Source organism: Mustelus asterias, chromosome 3, assembly GCF_964213995.1.
Source record: "Mustelus asterias chromosome 3, sMusAst1.hap1.1, whole genome shotgun sequence".
In the NCBI taxonomy this organism is placed as follows: Eukaryota; Metazoa; Chordata; class Chondrichthyes; order Carcharhiniformes; family Triakidae; genus Mustelus; species Mustelus asterias.
Window position 1 is genome coordinate 82,300,180 of NC_135803.1, and position 18,541 is coordinate 82,318,720.

Here is an 18,541-nt window from a genome sequence, read left to right on the forward strand (position 1 = left end):
ACTCTGCTTTGTTTAATGCGTTACTTCATTGCTTCATAATCAAAGCTGTTCAATCTCGTTTCCTACATCCCACACAGAGTATTTGATGTTTCCCAATTGAGTTACTTGGTGATTTGGAATCACATCCTTCATTTGATAATGTTCAGCCTCTGCACCCCGCTCCCCCCCAAACCACACCCCACCTCCTGCTCCTTCAACCTGAGCATCCAGCTACTAAAAATTGCTGTAATTGAGAAAGTTGTTTTGATAAAGACAGAATGAGTACAATGATGTTGTTCCTTCAGTGCGATACTCTGAGGTTTTGTAATGAGCTTCCGTCTAGGTGTTTGGTTTTCCTGCTTTTGCTGCTTTAAAGTTCACAGGAGTGAGGTCCCAGAAGGAAAAGCACCAGGAGAAGGTGTCGTGCTTAGGGGATGGAGGGTGCGTGAGTCCTGCACTTCCACTCAAGCATTCCTGCCTCTTCAGATTTTTCTTTCCCTTTTGTACATTTGTTATAACGCAGATAGATGAAAAGACAAAGAATGCCAGTTAAAAGGGTGAAGGATGAGGGTATTGGAGTAAGCAATGCGAAGATGATGCCGGGCCCTGGAGCATTCACTCCATGTCTGCACCATCAGGGCCAAGCGCTGGCTGAGGTCGACCCCAGCCCTCATCCACAAGGCAAAATTCCAGCTGGTGAGCAAAGGATCACGGAATATTCCAGTTGTGTGCTTACTTGCAAAGAATGGTGGGTGGCAGCCCCGGGGAATTCAGGAAGCGTCAGAAGTCAGCTTGGACATCAAGCATTTCAAAACATTGCTACCTGTTACAGATGTGGTGTGAAATTTGTAAGCAACTGTGCGTTGCAATGACGGATTATAAAAAAGCCTGCTTCATTTGGAGAGGCCAGGAAACAAGCAAATATCACACAGCATCATGGCTACAGTTAAATACAAAGGATCTGGCTAGATTGGAGAGAAACACTGAGCTAAAAATGAATTATTCTGACTGGAAAACTAATTAATTCAACAGTTATTAAGCTTGTTTCCAAACCTTGTTTATAGAAAAAACTGGGAAAAATACGTTGTACCCCTCAGTCATAAATGATCCAATCTATTCTGTTCAAAAAATAATTGATTCTGCGACCCTAAGTGTCATGAATAAAAGGAGTGATCCCAGGATAGCAAAGAGATTTTTTCATGCTCATACATCAAGGACAGTGCCTTACAAAACCAGTGCCCAAGCTAATCCGACACCTGCCTCAAACTATCTGTTGTTTTTAAATAGCTGTTTTCTGGTGTCACCTGTGGTTCAGTAATAGTACACCTGCCCCAAGTCAGAAGGTAATGCACTCAAATTCCACCCTAGAGACTTGATATTCTAGGCTGACACTCCAGTACTGCACTGAGGGAGTGCTGCACTGGCAGAGGTGCCACCTTTCAGGTCAACTGTTAAACCCAGATTCAATCTACCTTCCCAACTGGATGTTAAAGTTCTCGTGACATTATTTGAGGAAGGCCAAGGGATTGATCCCAGTTGCCTGTCCAGGGGCCAACCTCAACCAGCATTGCTAAAACAACTTAACTGCTCATTTATCTTACTGCTACTGTGGGACCTTGCTGTGCTTAAATTGGCTTGATGTGGAGATGCCGGCGTTGGACTGGGGTAAACACAGTAAGAAGTTTAACAACACCAGGTTAAAGTCCAACAGGTTTATTTGGTAGCAAAAGCCACACAAGCTTTCGGAGCCTTAAGCCCCTTAAATTGGCTGCCATGTCTCCTACATTCCAACAGCAAGTACTCTAAAACATTCACTGGAATGATACCAGGGGTAAGAGTTTAAATTATAAGGATAGGTTGCAGCTTGTATTAAGATTGAAGGGTGAAATGATTGAGGTGTTTGAGATGATTAAAAGAATAGATAGTTAGTACTGCTGCCTCACAGCGCCAGGAGCCAGGTTTGATTCCGGCCTTGGGTGACGTGTCTGCATAGGTTTCTTCCAGGTGCTCTGGTTTAATCGCACAGTCCAAAGATGTGTAGGTTAGGTGGATTAGCCATGGTAAATGCACAGGGTTTTGTGGATAGGGTGAAGGGGAGGGCCTGGGTGGGATGCTTTATTGGAGAGTCAGTGCAGATTTGATGGACTGAATGGTTTCTTTCTGCACTCTAGGGATTCTATGATTAGATTAATAGGATAGATAATGAGAAATGATTTCCTCTGCTGGAAACAGATTGATAGATTTTTGTGAGGTAACGGTATTAAGGTTTACGAATTCAATGTGGGTGGATGGAGTTAAAAAACAAAAGATGTGATTGAACTGAATAACACAACAAGCATCAAATTCTGAATGGCCTTCTCCTGTACCCATGCTCCATGTCCCAAGTATTTCTGAATTAATGAGTTTCATAAATGAAAGTTACCATTGGTAGTTTTATTCTGGTTTCAAGGTCAAGGCTTTCATGTCTCCTCCAGGAGCTGAGATTTTTTTATTCATTCATGAGCGAGGGTGTCACTGGCTGGGCCAGCCTTTGTTGCCCATCCTTAACTGTGCTTGAACTGAGTAGCTTGCTAGGCCATTTCAAAGAGCATTTTAAAGGTCAATCACTTGGTGAGGGGCTGAAATCGCATTTAGACAGATTTTCTTCCCTAAAGGACATTAGTGAACCACATGGATTTTTGTGACAACCTACATGGTCATAATTAGACATTTTAATTGCAAATGTTTATTGAATTCAAATGTCACCATCTGCTGATGTGGGATTCGAACCTAGGTTCCCAGAGAATTACTCTGGGTGTCTGGATTACCAGTCCAATGACGAATACCAGTATGCCACTGCTACATCTAGTTTGGAAATTGAGCCCTGTGTGCATTATTGCAGTGCTTCATCAGAGCTGGTGGATTTCATGACCGCTATTCCTGTGTAAGGTCCTCTGCTCTTTGTGATTTTTATTAATGACTTAGAGGAGGGGGCTGAAGGGTGGATCAGTAAATTTGCTGATGACACCAAGATTGGTGGAGTAGTGGATGAGGTGGAGGGCTGTTGTAGACTGCAAAGAGACATAGATAGGATGCAAAGCTGGGCTGAAAAATGGCAAATGGAGTTTAACCCTGATAAATGTGAGGTGATTCATTTTGGTAGGACTAATTTAAATGTGGATTACAGGGTCAAAGGTAGGGTTCTGAAGACTGTGGAGGAACAGAAAGATCTTGGGGTCCATATCCACAGATCTCTAAAGGTTGCCACTCAAGTGGATAGAGCTGTGAAGAAGGCCTATAGTGTGTTAGCTTTTATTAACAGGGGGTTGGAGTTTAAGAGCCGTGGGGTTATGCTGCAACTGTACAGGACCTTGGTGAGACCACATTTGGAATATTGTGTGCAGTTCTGGTCACCTCACTATAAGAAGGATGTGGAAGCGCTGGAAAGAGTGCAGAGGAGATTTACCAGGATGCTGCCTGGTTTGGAGGGTAGGTCTTATGAGGAAAGGTTGAGGGAGCTAGGGCTGTTCTCTCTGGAGCGGAGGAGGCTGAGGGGAGACTTAATAGAGGTTTCTAAAATGATGAAGGGGATAGATAGAGTGAACGTTCAAAGACTATTTCCTCGGGTGGATGGATCTATTACAAGGGGGCATAACTATAGGGTTCGTGGTGGGAGATACAGGAAGGATATCAGAGGTAGGTTCTTTACGCAGAGAGTGGTTGGGGTGTGGAATGGACTGCCTGTAGTGATAGTGGAGTCAGACACTTTAGGAACATTTAAGCAGTTATTGGATAGGCACATGGAGCACACCAGGATGATAGGGAGTGGGATAGCTTGATCTTGGTTTCAGATAAAGCTCGGCACAACATCGTGGGCCGAAGGGCCTGTTCTGTGCTGTACTGTTCTATGTTCTATGTAAGCCTAGGTAGTCTCACTGGATTGCTGAATGTCATGCTGTGGTCGACCAGATGCCAGGATGTTGGCTCATACTATCGGGCCACCGTTGAGAAAAGATGTGGACCAGTAGGTCCTTCTGCACTGGAGGAATTTTATGATTATATGAAGCTGAACGAGGCTCCCCTGCTTGAGGGGATCTCAGCCAACTGAATGTTCAGTGTCAGATTGTGATCCAATGGTGGATTCAGACTGCATGTACTCTCCACACTGATGCTAAGTTCTATAAGTACATAAATAACTTTATTGCAAATGTATAGCAACACAATGAAATCAAAAACCAACATATCGAAAGCTGATAATCTGTTAAAGCAAATTACTTTAATGGGGACATTAATTTGCCAGATAGATCATTTTCAGGCTGCTGTTGACTCTGACTAATACTTGAAATCAGTGTTAATATATTCAACCTAATGAGGGGAAGTGGGATTGGCTGAATGTGATGAATACCTTTCATGAGATCATTTAAAAGACTTCAATTATACAGAAAACTCATAGCAGTCCTGTTTTCCCTCGATCTTGTTTGAGGGAAATTTGAATAATTTCATCATTCAAATCTGCCACAGGAGGTCATGTGATGCAGCGGCAGTGTCCCTGCCTCTGAACCACAAGCTCTGGGTTCAAATCCAGTTCCAGGACTTGATGGCCCAGGAAGTTAATGTTCATAATGTGGACAAATAGGTTGAGTATCAAATCCTTCCAACAGCAAGCAGAAAGAGAGAGTCCTGATCAGCTATGTGATCAAAAGAATATTGGAGTCTCTACCATCACTATCCATAATTCTAGACTACAACATGCATGTATTTTGTACATTGTCACAGCAGCCTTTGCGCCTTGCAGGGGCCAGACTGGTGCCAACAGCAGGGGCTTTGTTCCCCATTCGGCTTGGGTGGGTTCTGGATCTGCCTGCTAGCCCTACCCATACCCATAGTGGAGTTTGTGATGCTGTGGGTTGGGCAGAGAATTGAAGTAGGAGGAAGACCTGTGGTCATCCTGTAGCATCCAGCACAGTCCCTAATATTAGCGAGTGGAGCAGTTGCAAGCTCCAATATTATAGGTATGTCCTACCAGCCTGCATTCCCTGCCAACAGAGCCAAGATTGGCAAATCACCAAGTGAGATAAATAGGCAGGAGGTTATCACTCGAGCAGTGATAATATTAATCTCTTAAATATCATTTGCAAAATAGCAATCATTAAAATTTCCGTGAAAGGAAGATCCAGAATGAATATTATTCTGCATTTCTATTATTAATGTTATACACCTTGGCTTTAGTAAAGAATCTTATAATAAGAGAAGTGGTGGGTGGCATGAATTTAAAACACTGCTCTTTCACATCTGAAATCTGGCTTTCAATAAAAGCCTGAAGGAACGATCATTGTCTACCTTCAAAGACACAATCACAAAATGACTTTGCATAGTCTCAGTCCAGTACCTCAGAATTGTGCCCTTGGGACCAACTGCCTATAATTTATCATTAATCAGCACACTCCTATACAGATGTTACATCGGTACAGTAAGGGTTGTATTTTCTTTTAGATTAACATATAGGCCTCCCAATGGTCCTTTGATAAATAGAAACATAGAAGGTAGGAGCAGGAGGAGGCCATTTGGCCCTTCGAGCCTGCTCCGCCATTCATTACGATCATGGCTGATCGTCCAACTCAATAACCTAATCCTGCTTTTTCCCCATAATCTTTGATCCCATTCACCCCAAATGTACTATCTATTCTGCGATACTGAATCACATTTAAGTTTATTAGTGTCACAAGTAGGCATACATTAACAATGAAGTTACTGTGACAATCCCCTGGTCGCCACACTCCGGGGCCTTTTCAGGTACACAGAGGGAGAATTTAGCATGGCCAATGCACCTAACCAGCATGTCTTTCAGTCTGTGGGAGGAAACCAGAGCATCCGGAGGAAACCCACGCAAACATGGGGAGAATGTACAGACTCTGCATAGGCAATGACCCAAGCCGAGAATCGAACCCAGATCCCTGGTGCTGTGAGGCAGCAGTGATAACCACAGTGCCACCGTGCTGTCCCACATAGCAGAAAGGCTCCAATTTTAAGCAGTGTTAAATCTCAGCTGAGCTCAGTAACACTATCCCTGGTCTCAATGTTCTTGGGCAATTGATGGAGAAACGAAAATCCTGCTAAAGCTCTCATTCCTGATCTCCACTCAGAGACCCTGATTGAAGTATATGTGCAGCACTAGATCAGAACAAGGTGGAGTTCAGCTATGCTCCTCCCATGGTTGAATTTCTATCTAGACTCATGCTTGAAACATAATGGATGGAATTCTCCAGCCGTTCACACCCCGCTGCCAGTGAGAATAGAAAATTTGATGCTCAGCCATATCTTTGTTCACTCCAGCAGGACTGGAGAATCCCAGCAGCGGGTGAGGTCAGAGAATCCGGCCCAATGACTTGGATAACAATGACAATTTGTGTTGATATAGTGCTTTTAACGAAGTAAAAAAAAAAATCGCAATGCAGCTCGCAAAAGCATTACCAAACAATATTTGACACCAAACCATGTCATGGTTTGAGAGAGTTACAGAAGTTTAGGGAGGGAATTCCAGAGCTTAGGGCCTGACGGCAGTTGAAGACACAGTCACCAATATTGGAGCTTTTAAATTGGGGATGATTGAGAAGCCCAAACTGAAGAAGTGCAAATATGTCAGAGGGCTAATGGAAGTTACAGAGAAGGGCAAGGCCAGGGTGGGATTTTTATCCAAGAATGAGAATTTTCAAATCAAGGCAGGAACCAAATCAGTCAGTGAAAACAGGACAAGCCGTCGAAAGGAAGGGAATAGATATACACATACCGTGGTGAGGGACATTTGAGAAATACTTCATCTGGAAAAGAGGTGACCTTGTTATATTATAATTCGAGAGGCAAAGGAAAAGAATAGAAATAAGGTGCGTCAAGTCTTTACTCTTTACTAACACTCTTTACTGGCACTCTTTACTAACAATAGTTCATAGAATCCACAGTGCAGAAGGAGGCCATGGAGCCTCCACCGACAACAATCCCACCCAGGTCCTATCCCCGTTACCCCATATATTTATCCTCCTAATCCCCCTGACACTAAGGGGCAATTTAGCAGGGCCAATCAACCAACCCGCATATCTTTGGACTGTGGGAGGAAACCAACGCACCCAGAGGAAACCCAAACAGACACAAGGAGAATGTACAAACTCCACACAGACAGTCACCCGTGGCTGGAATTGAACCCGGGTCCCTGGCACTGTGAGGCAGCAGTGCTAACCACTGTGCTGCCCCTACATGGATGAGCAATGAAATGAAACACCATCCTGACTCAGTAACTGCCTGCACATAAATGAGCTCTGATGCATGAAAACAGGTGGAGATGGAATAAGATGGCTGTTTGATAACGGATGCATAAACACCACTATTTTCTGCATCTAAGTAAGCAGAGCTTTTGTTTTATTTCAGAGGAACACAAATTCTCTTGAATGCATTACATTACTCTACTCCACTCTCATAAAATGCTCAGCTCTGAGGACCGTGTTCTGTTTTAATGAGGTGGGTGTTGCAGTGAATATCCCCAATAGTCCAGTCTTGAGATCGTACAACATTGCAGCAGACAGAGAACAGAGATCTGTAATGAGGGCGAGGTGTAGTGTTATTTCATAACAGCACAGCAAACATAGTATCTCCTTCTGTGTTACAGCAGCTTTGAATAGTTCATTTTAGAAGCGGTGAACACGAGGCGAGTGACAAAGGCATTTTCAACAGGAGGATAGACATGATGAATATGCTTACTGATCTTTCAATATATGTATATTGGTCTGGAAATATAATGGTGAGTTTAGTGCATGAATAATCCAGCACCCTTTGATGAGCAAGAGATATGCTGTGAGGTTGCAAATCACCACAATTGGCTGGACAATTTGCACTACTCCACCATTAGCTTCACAAAAATGACAACCTCCCCAAGAGTTCAAAGAAATTGATGCATTTGTGCATTAATTGAACTTATCACAGAAAGTTGGGGCTGATACTTAACAATACAAGGACCCTTTTAATGAGGAGATTTACATTCCAGCAATACCGCTCACCTCTCCAGCCCAGGAACTGAAACTGTAGACATCTATTCTGTGGGGCAGCACGGTGGCCACAGTGGTTAGCACTGCTGCCTCACAGCACCAGGGACTCAGGTTCAATTCTCAACTTGGCTCACTGTCTGTGTGGAGTCTGCACGTTCTCCCCATGTCTGCGTGGGTTTCCTCCGGGTGCTCAAGTTTCCTCCCACAGTCCGAAAGACGTGCTGGTTAGATGTGCATTGGCCATGCTAAATTCTCCCTCAGTGTATCCAAACAGACACCCGAGTGTGGCGACTGGGAAATTTTCACAGTAACTTCATTGCAGTGATAATGTAAGCCGACTTGTGACACTAATAAGTAAACGTAAACTCATTCCTCCTTGTGGTAGTTTTTTTCCAGAGATTTTAAAATTTAAGATGTTTTTAAGTATTTTCTTGATTTTTCCTTTCCCTCCTTAGTTTCACATTATTAATCCAATCTCACGCTATTAATCCAATCTTTGTTTCCTTTTCTCTACCCAGTTTGACTCAAATTCCCCCGATTTCCTGCTCTGTTGTTCCTATGTTTCATTCTCTATTTTTAAAAGGAGATTTGGTCTCCATTAACCTCACTGCGACTGCTATCACCCAACACTTGCAGCCATTTGCAGGACAAATCAATTGCAGTTTTAAGGAAAAAGTCTAACAGGGCGGGGTATGAGCCTTTCTCCAGCAACCTCTGGGCCAATGTAAGGAAATGTTCCAGGCTACAATTGTCGAGGATTTATAACGTTAAAAGTCTGTGTTTGGGAGTTGCTAAGTTTAGAATATTGTGTCGGAGTTTGCGAGGTTGCTATGGAAATAGGGTACGCTCTGTGTAACATTGCAGATTGCAGACAACTCTCAGTCCATTCACAATATTTCTGACAATCATCAATGTAAGTTTGAAGGATGAAGCTGGTCGTTGCGATCAGAGAAGGTGTTTTCAGTGTGACATGGAACAAAATTATTTTTGTAAGGCCCAGAGGTGCACACCAACTCTTCAGTACACCAGAAAAATATCAGAAGCATCTCTTTGGCTCTTGTACACATTAAAAGGCACAGATTCCATTCAGTTCCAACTGATGGTGATGGATGTTCTAGGGTCCTGATTTGCATATTAATGATGGCCTATCACCTGCACCGGGCAGGTACTTCAATATCTGATGCTCGGCCAATTTCAAAATGGGGTCAAAAGAGCAGAGGATTGCTGACCCTCGACTAAAGCCATAATGAAGGACAACCAGATTTTGTTCCCTTGTATTCAATAGAATAATAAGTATTGTTTTCCCAATGTACTGCCCCCCCCCCTGCCCTCCCCAACTCCCCTGCTTTCCAAAAGGCTCAATGAGCAGCAGTTGGAATGGGTTACTGGCTCTGGGAATTTGCTCCATCTTCTAGCTGACCAAGCCAATGGGGCACACTGCAACATTGCATTGATGATTCCTTTGCTCAAACACTTTTTTTGCAGTGGAATTTCGCCCTTTATAACTCAGACCAGTCATGGTCAAGAAGGCATTGTCCCATTAAATTACATGGTGACCCCACTGCACATGGGGAGAGGAACACAGGAAAAGAGTTTGCCATTGAGCCCCTCTAGACTGTTCCACCATTGAGTTAGATCAGGGCTGATCTGAGAGGAGGATGAACAGGATGTCAGCTATGTAAACCAAGCTATCCTAAAGCCTGAACGTAGAGAGCCACTCTTTCCTTTTGTTTGAAGAGTCCAGTATCCCTAAGTAAGTTATGTCTGGCTCAGTCAGAGAGAAATGGTTTTGTTCTAGGCCTATCTTTTCTCTAATGAAAGGCTTGCTCTCTGGAACCATACAGGTTGCCACTGGGTTCAAAGTGAAACGTCAGTGAGAGCATGCACACCTTTTTCTAATGTGATGATGATGGTACAACACAACTCTACTGCCCACTTGCAAGGGCAATACAGACCCTTGAGCTTGTTCTACCATTAAATTAGATCATGGTTCAAAGTTCAAATCAGCCAACACGTACAACATATATAATGGTAGAATGTGGCAAAGTTGTAATGTCCCTGGATTAGTAATCTGGAGACCCAGACTAATACTGTCGGACAAGGATTCAAATTCCACCATGGCAGCTGATGAAATATCTTTCATTTTTTTTGTATTCGTTCATGGGATGTGGCGTCATTGTTGGCCATCCCTAGTTGCTCTTGGAGGGGAGTTGAGAGTCAACCACATGGCTGTGGCTCTGGAGGATGGCAGATTTCCTCCCTTAAAGAACATTAATGAACCAGATGGCTTTTGCCAACAATCTACAATGGTTTCATGATCATCAGTAGATTCTTCATTCCAAATAGTTTTATTGAATTCAAATTCAACCACCTACCGTGGCGGGATTGGAACGGAGGTCCCCAGAATATTAGTTGAGTTTCTGGATTAATAGTCTAGCGATAATACCACCAGACCATTGGCTCCCCCATTAACAAGTTTGTAATATAAAGCTAGTCTCAGTAATAGTGATCATGAAACTACCTTTAATCTAGTTCACTAATGCCCTTCAGGGAAGGAAATATGCCCTGTCTGGCCTACATGTAACTCCAGATCTCAGCAATGTGATTGACGCTTCACTGCCCTCTGAAATGGCTAAACAAGCCACTCAGTTGAAGGGCAATTAGGAATTGGCAACAAATGCTGGTCTCACCAGCGATGTCAACATCCCATGAAAATACATGAAGACTCAAGAAAATATTAACTTGATGATTTATCAACGACTTACATCAGTGGTAGGGAAATTATTGGAGAGGATTCTTCGAGACAGGATTTATTCCCACTTGGAAATAAATGGGCGTATTAGTGAGAGGCGACATGGTTTTGTGAAAGGGAGGTCGTGAATCACGAACTTGATCGGGTTTTTCGAGGAAGTGACAAAGATGATTGATGAGGGTAGGGCAGTGGATGTTGTCTACATGGACTTCAGTAAGGCCTTTGACAAGGTCCCTCATGGCAGACTGGTGCAGAAGGTGAAGTCGCATGGGATCAGAGGTGAGCTAGTAAGGTGGATACAAAACTGGCTCGGTCAAAGAATGATGTGGAGATGCCGGCGTTGGACTGGGGTAAACACAGTAAGAAGTCTAACAACACCAGGTTAAAGTCCAAGCGTTCTCCAAGGCGGCCTTCACGACACACGACAGCGCAGAGTCGCTGAGCAGAGACTGATAGCCAGGTTCCGCACACATGAGGACGGCCTCAACCGGGATATTGGGTTCATGTCACACTATCTGTAACCCCCCACAACCTGCCTGGATGTGCAAAATCACACCAGCTGTCCTGTCTGGAGATAATACACATCTCTTTAACCTGTGCTTAATGCTCCCTCCACTCACATTGTCTGTACCTTTAAGACTTGATTAGCTGTAAAGACTCACATTCCAATCATTATTCATGTAAATTGAGTTTGTGTCTTTGTGCCCTGTTTGTGATCAGAACTCCCACCCACCTGACGAAGGAACAGCCTGTTCCGAAAGCTAGTGGCTTTTGCTACCAAATAAACCTGTTGGACTTTAACCTGGTGTTGTTCGACTTCTTACTCGGTCAAAGAAGATAGAGGGTATCAGTAGAAGGGTGTGCTTCTGAATGGAAGGCTGTGACAAGTGGTGTTCCTCAGGGATCAGTGCTGGGACCTTTGCTGTTTGTAATATATATAAATGATTTGGAGGAAAATGTAACAGGATTGGTTAGTAAGTTTGCGGACGACACAAAGGTTAGTGGATTTGCGGATAGCGATGAGGAACATCAGAGGATACAGCAGGATATAGATCAGTTGGAGACTTGGGCGGAGAGATGGCAGATGGGGTTTAATCTGGACAAATGTGAGGTAATGCATTTTGGAAGGTCTAATACAGATAGGAAATATACAGTAAATGGCAGAACCCTTAAGAGTATTGATAGGCAAAGGGATCTGGGTGTACAGGTACACAGGTCACTGAAAGTGCTAATGCAGGCGGAGAAGGTAGTCAAGAAGGCATATGGCATGCTTGCTTTCATCAGCCGGGGTATTGAATTTAAAAATTGGCAAGTCATGTTCATAGAAATCATAGAAACCCTACAGTACAGAAAGAGGCCATTCGGCCCATCGAGTCTGCACTGACCACAATCCCACCCAGGCCCTACCCCCATATCCCTACATATTTACCCACTAATCCCTCTGACCTACGCATCTCAGGACACTAAGGGCAATTTTTAGCATGGCCAATCAACCTAACCTGCACATCTTTGGACTGTGGGAGGAAACCGGAGCACCCGGAGGAAACCCACGCAGACACGAGGAGAATGTGCAAACTCCACACAGACAGTGACCCAAGCCGGGAATCGAACCCAAGTCCCTGGAGCTGTGAAGCAGCAGTGCTAACCACTGTGCTACCGTACCGTGCCAAAACGGCGAAACGCCACGTACACGAAGGTGCCGCTGAGATTCGAACTCAGGATCTCCTGAGTTGCAGCTTTATAGAACCTTAGTTAGGCCGCACTTGGAATGTAGTGTTCAATTCTGGTCGTCACACTACCAGAAGGATGTGGAGGCTTTGGAGAGGGTACAGAAAAGATTTACCAGGATGTTGCCTGGTATGGAGGGCATTAGCTGTGAGGAGAGGTTGGAGAATCTTGGTTTGTTCTCACTGGAGCGACGGAGGTTGAGGGGAGACCTGAAAGAAGTCTACAAGATTATGAGAGGCATGGACAGAGTGGATAGTCAGAAGCTTTTTCCCAGGGTGGAAGAGTCAATTACTAGGGGGCATAGGTTTAAGGTGCGAGGGGCAAGGTTTAAAGGAGATGTACGAGGCAGATTTTTTTTTTTACCCAGAGAGTAATGGGTGCCTGGAACCCGTTGCCAGGGGAGGTAGTGGAAGCGGATACGGTAGTGACTTTTAAGGGGCGTCTTGACAAGTACATGAATAGGATGGGAATAGAGGGATATGGTCCCCTGAAGGGTAGGGGGTTTTAGTGAAGTCGGGCAGCATGGTCGGTGCAGGCTTGGAGGGCCAAAAGGCCTGTTCCTGTGCTGTAATTTTCTTTGTTCTTTGACTGTCCCCATCAAACCCTTTTCTGTTTGCTCTCTCAGTCATACACGTCCACATTTGCTTTGTTTGACAGAGAAATTAGACAAAGGATATTCTTCCTGGATCAATGATACATTAAACAGAAAATAGTCAGCTTGCTTTACTGATTTATAAAGTCTTCGAATTAAATAAGAGAAAGCCCATCATTTCAAAAATATACAGTAATTTCACACTTTTTAACAACCGCATTCATTTCTTGTGGATCTACTCAGCAATTTCAGGTCAATTTCACCAATTTAAATTCAATGTTCAGGCAGATGAATTTGACAATAATTTACGTGAATACATTACAACCCGACAAATTATAGCCATGAAGTGCAACTTTAAACTGGGTACTCCACAATTCTCATGATCGTGCTCAGTGGGTCCCAACCAAAGGTCTCAAAATAACAAAATATTGCGTTGCACATTGTTGAATATCACAATAATGAATCCCGACATGGCCTCTCCCCTCCCTTTTTCTGTTATTTCTTCCAGCCCCATAAATCTCTGAGCGCCACTAATTCTTTCCTCTTCAGTTTTAATCACTTCACCTTGGCAGCTGTGTCTTCAGCTGCCGTAGCCCTAAGCTTTGGAATTATTTCCCAAAACCCTCTGACTACCTTTCATTTTAAAGATGCTCTTTAAAGCCTTTCGCTTTGACCAAGCTTTTGGCCATTTGCCCTGATATCGCTTTGTATGTCTCGGTGTCAGATTTTGTTTCATAACACTCGTAAAGTTCCTTCGGGCATTTTACAATGATAAAACATTATATAAATACATGGTGTTCTTTTGTTGTTGATTCTTCAATTAATAAAGAACTGGCTATGGTAGGCATGACCCCTTTTAAGACTTGTGCGGTTTACCCCAGAGAAATCATTCAATAATCAATAATGTTGTGACACAATAAGGATATTTGTTCTTTAGTTTAAAGGGGAATTCTGTCCCGTATTCAGCATTCACCTTTCAAATGAGGCAAGTTAAACAACGTGCACAATAGCAGTAAAGTTACATTGGTTAATCTATATCACTGCCTCCATATGACACATAATGGTCCACTTTAATCCTGCCTCACATGAACTGCTGATCAAAAGATTCCAGAACTGATCTCGACATGAATCAGGGGCAGATCCAGACTGACAGACATCCAAATCCAATTACATCCCACTACAGTACTGAAGCATTATCACTGAATAATCTCATAACTCAGTTGGTTATATCTGAACTGAAGACACGAATGTCCGCCTAATGGTGAACTGTGAAGTCAGCTAGCTTACATACACACTCATACAGTCTCAGACACACATACAGTGTCTCAGACACACACACAGTCCCACACAACATATACACATTCACAAACAGAGTCTCAGATGCACAAACAGTCTCAAATGCACATGCATATATACAGTCTCACACACACAGCCCATATTAACTCGTTTCTGTTACAGAAAGATTGAACTGATATTACGAGTGCAGATTTTTAAATATTCAGAACACACTGCAGTTAGAGAATGTTTCCGGTAAAACTGCTGTTCTCAGGGATGCTGTGTTAGACAAGATGTGGCTGAGGCTTTGGAGTTTCTCCATTTTCAGTACTTTATTTAATATTCAGCTTGGGTGAATTTCCTCACGTTCTGTATCTGGTTCTGAATTTATGAACACCCCCATTGCACATTCCTCTGCCACCAACCCCATCTACTACCCCCACAACCTCCAAAACATCCACCACCTATTTGCCCCGCACCAACCCACAGCTGCCCATACACTGACCACACCCTTACTCCCTATCAGCCTCCTATTACACCCTCCACCCCTCTGCTCACCAGAAATCATAGAAATCATAGAAACCCTACAGTGCAGAAGGAGGCCATTTGGCCCATCGAGTCTGCACCGACCACAATCCCATCCAGGCCCTACCCCCACATATTTACCCGCTAATCCCTCTAACCTACGAATCTCAGGGGGCAATTTTTAACCTGGCCAATCAACCTAACCCGCACATCTTTGGACTGTGGGAGGAAACCGGAGCACCCGGAGCAAACCCACGCAGACACGAGGAGAATGTGCAAACTCCACACAGACAGTGACCCAAGCCGGGAATCGAACCCACGTCCCTGGAGCTGTGAAGTGGCAGTGCTAACCACTGTGCTACCGTGCCGCCCCTCACCATTCACCCGGTCACCACCACCATTCCCAGTTTAATTATTAATAACTTTCCCCACTTCTGACCCGAGAGGTAATCTTAGAGAGCCCCAGCTGAGATCCTGAAAGCTCTCACTGAACAGTTAGCACCACCTCTCACACTGGAGGAATCCAACTCTCGTTTACAAAGAGGACTCAGCTACAACGTAGAGTTTCTTCCGTCCCAGGCACTGCACCATGATTTTTCCTTTAAATGGGGAGCTGTATGAGTTGGTCGGAATGCATGTCAGGCAGAATACAGAGGATTGTTAGGATCCCAACTCCTTGTAACCTCCAATCCCCCCACTCCAGCCTCTCTCTCCCTCCCACCCTCTCATTGTGCCCTCAATGCTTTCCCTGCCGTCTTGACGTCTCGCAAATCCCGTTTGGATGAGAGAGGATGTGACTCGCAGACAAATGGGTTTGAAATGGCTTGAGGAGGAGGAGGGTTGGCATGTGAAGCGTACATCTCCCCGGAGACCCCCATTAGGAGACTCATTGAAAGCAACGTGTTAATGAACTCACAGAGTGGCGACATTGAGGCACTCCTCAAACTGCTCAACAAGCTTTTCGAAGGCACTGGTTGCAATAATGAGGCCATCCTACATTCAAGCTTCTTCACTGAGAACGAATCTAACCTTTCTGATTAACGGCAACGGGGGAGGGGGCTCAAGAAGAGCAAATAATCTATTTACATCTCTAAATATTCATAAGGAGAAAGAGAGGATTTACTGATCGAGAACTAAAGGGTCAGCACCAAACACAGACGGGCAAAAGTAAAAAGCGAATAGCTAGCAGAGAGAAAACATATAAATGTGTTAACACAAGCGTCATGTGTGGGTTCTGCATATTTTTATAAAGAGGAGCGACCATCCAGAAATGGAGCAAATTAAAACCATGTACACTAGCATTCTCATTCTGTGGTTATAGTCTCGGTGTTTCAAACATTAATGTAAGAAGCAGAAATAGAGAACCAAAGAATAGCCAGGATGTAACAATGAAGTTCCATGAATACAACATTTGTACAGTACAATGTCTGTGGTATTATCAAAATGATACTGTATATAATCAGCAGGTTCACAGTTCACTCTGGGATTGTGGAAACATCATGAATCACTTTGAAAGGTGTTCCGATACTGTCAGTGCGATACTGCCCATTGTTTAATATGGTGGGGTGTACAGAGCAGAATCCTGAAAAGAACATTTTCAGATCGCGTGCATGTACAAAGCACCATAAAAATCGGTCCTTGCCGTTCCCTCATCTTGGAAACTCTCAGATTCTGGAGTCAAGTCACAATCTCTGTTACGTTTCATCCACCTTGTCCCGGAGTACAGAGCTTCAGGACAGACCCCAACACCCCTCCTCCCCCCCACCCCCCCAACACACACACACACTCACACAGACTGACACTCAGATATAGACACTCACAGAGACAGACACACACGCACACAGAGACAGCTATTGACCCCACCCCCATACACAAATACACACACACACATATATATATATATATATATATATACAGATATTAACTCCCACACACAAATACGTATAGACACTTACAGATACCATACATTCACACACAGGTAGACACACACACACGACGTATCACACACAGACACACACACAAATAGAGATCCACTTATAGGCACAAAGATATTCGTGCTTCTCACAAATACACAGACACACATTCCAGCATTCAATGAAAGATCCACGCACACTCGCACAATGATACACTCACACACTTCCCCTCACACTTTCTCTGTCCCTCTAACACACACACACATTCAACACAATCTGCCAGAGCTGAGCTTTCCCTCCTCAAGTCACCCAGTGATGTATTGATGCCTGCTCCACCAGTCAAGCTCAGTACGATGCCCGGAGCCTCATTAGGGGAGAAAGGGTCCCATCCGAGGGAAATGGAACCAAACCCGAAATAAATCTATCGGGCGCGCATAGAATCCCAATCCCTTAGTCAATAAAAGACTGCATTGCAGCTTCAAGGGGAAGAGCGAGAGAGGGAATTGAACTAACATCTGTTTGCTGAGAAATAATAGATTACTTTTTAAACAACTCTATCAGTCCCTCTGCAAAGGCACTGACTCTAGTGTAACTTTTAAACATGCAAGTTTAGTTTTAAAAGATGAACAATTGCAAGTCTCCAAACGAGGGTAAATCACAGAGAAGATGGGGGGGGCGAATTTGAGGTGTTGTTACCTTCCACAGCACCGACTGCAGACAGCAGATAGAGGATGAGAATGGGAACCATAGTTTTGGATCCTGCCCTTGGGGTCTCCCGCTGCTGGTTATATTCCAGGTTGCAGAGTGCGGGCTGTCCTGTTTCTCTGCAACACTCACATAGCAGCTTCGGCAGCGGCCAAACGCTCGTCTCTCACACACAACGGGGTCTGGGGGAGGCAGACACCCAGGACCCCCAGCATCAAACCCCTTCCAATCGCCGCCTCTCATTGCTCCCAACCCGGCCAATCATCAGCCAGCCCAACCCACAACTCGGGCTGGCAAACAGGGGGTGGCTCCGAGAAATAGCAAACTTTGCACTATTAAAAGAGCGGGGAGTGCAAATAAAAGTGAGATGGCACTATCTAGCGGGAATGAGGAGAACTGCACACTCTTACTTTCAGAACCAATGTGTGTGAGTATCTCTCTTTGCCAATTAGCTCCTTCACATTTCACCTCTTGTTTTGAGTTAAGAATTACAAGCAGGATCTGACTGTGTTGAGTTTAGATACTGGCACCAACTTTCTGACTATTGGTATTTGACGTGTTGCAGTTGGTTCTTGTGTGTTTGTTTTACTCCTTTAACCCCCTCCTCCCTATCAACACAATGCCTGGAATCCGTCAAAATCAGTTTGCCCAGACTGTTCTCTCACTCCTACACCCTCCTCAGGTTGTCAGCCGGGGTTCACTGTTGCCTCGAGTTATAAGGTTTCAAATCTATCTCCAGAGATGGTGAATGTGCCCAGTGCTGCATTGCAGGACATGCTGTTTTGTCAGGTCAGATGTTAAACATTGTCATGTTATAATACCATGGCACTACTGGAAGAAACAGCAGAGGAATTATTGGCTGGAAGTTATCCTTCAATTAACACATTAAAAAAGAGTTTAGTTAGTCATCTCATTGTGGGATCATGCTGTTACAAAATAGCAATCTTACATTATAACATTTCAAAAGTTCTCCATTAGGGCTTTGGGACATTGTGAGGTTATGAAAGGGGCTAAGTAGAAGCTTTTTATTTCAATAACTTTTATTTCACTTCTTCCCCTC

At 44.1% G+C, this 18,541-nt stretch overlaps 1 protein-coding gene across 1 annotated transcript in view; it reads right to left on the reverse strand.

The window, feature by feature from the left end:
* LOC144491448 (ephrin type-B receptor 1) overlaps positions 1 to 17,665 on the reverse strand; it is a 596,080-nt gene extending 578,415 nt beyond the window's left edge. The window contains exon 1 of the mRNA XM_078209272.1: positions 17,473 to 17,665. Coding sequence (XP_078065398.1) covers positions 17,473 to 17,524 — 52 coding nt within the window. The 5' untranslated portion in view covers positions 17,525 to 17,665. The remainder of the gene's footprint in view (positions 1 to 17,472) is intronic.
* Positions 17,666 to 18,541: the final 876 nt, after the last annotated feature.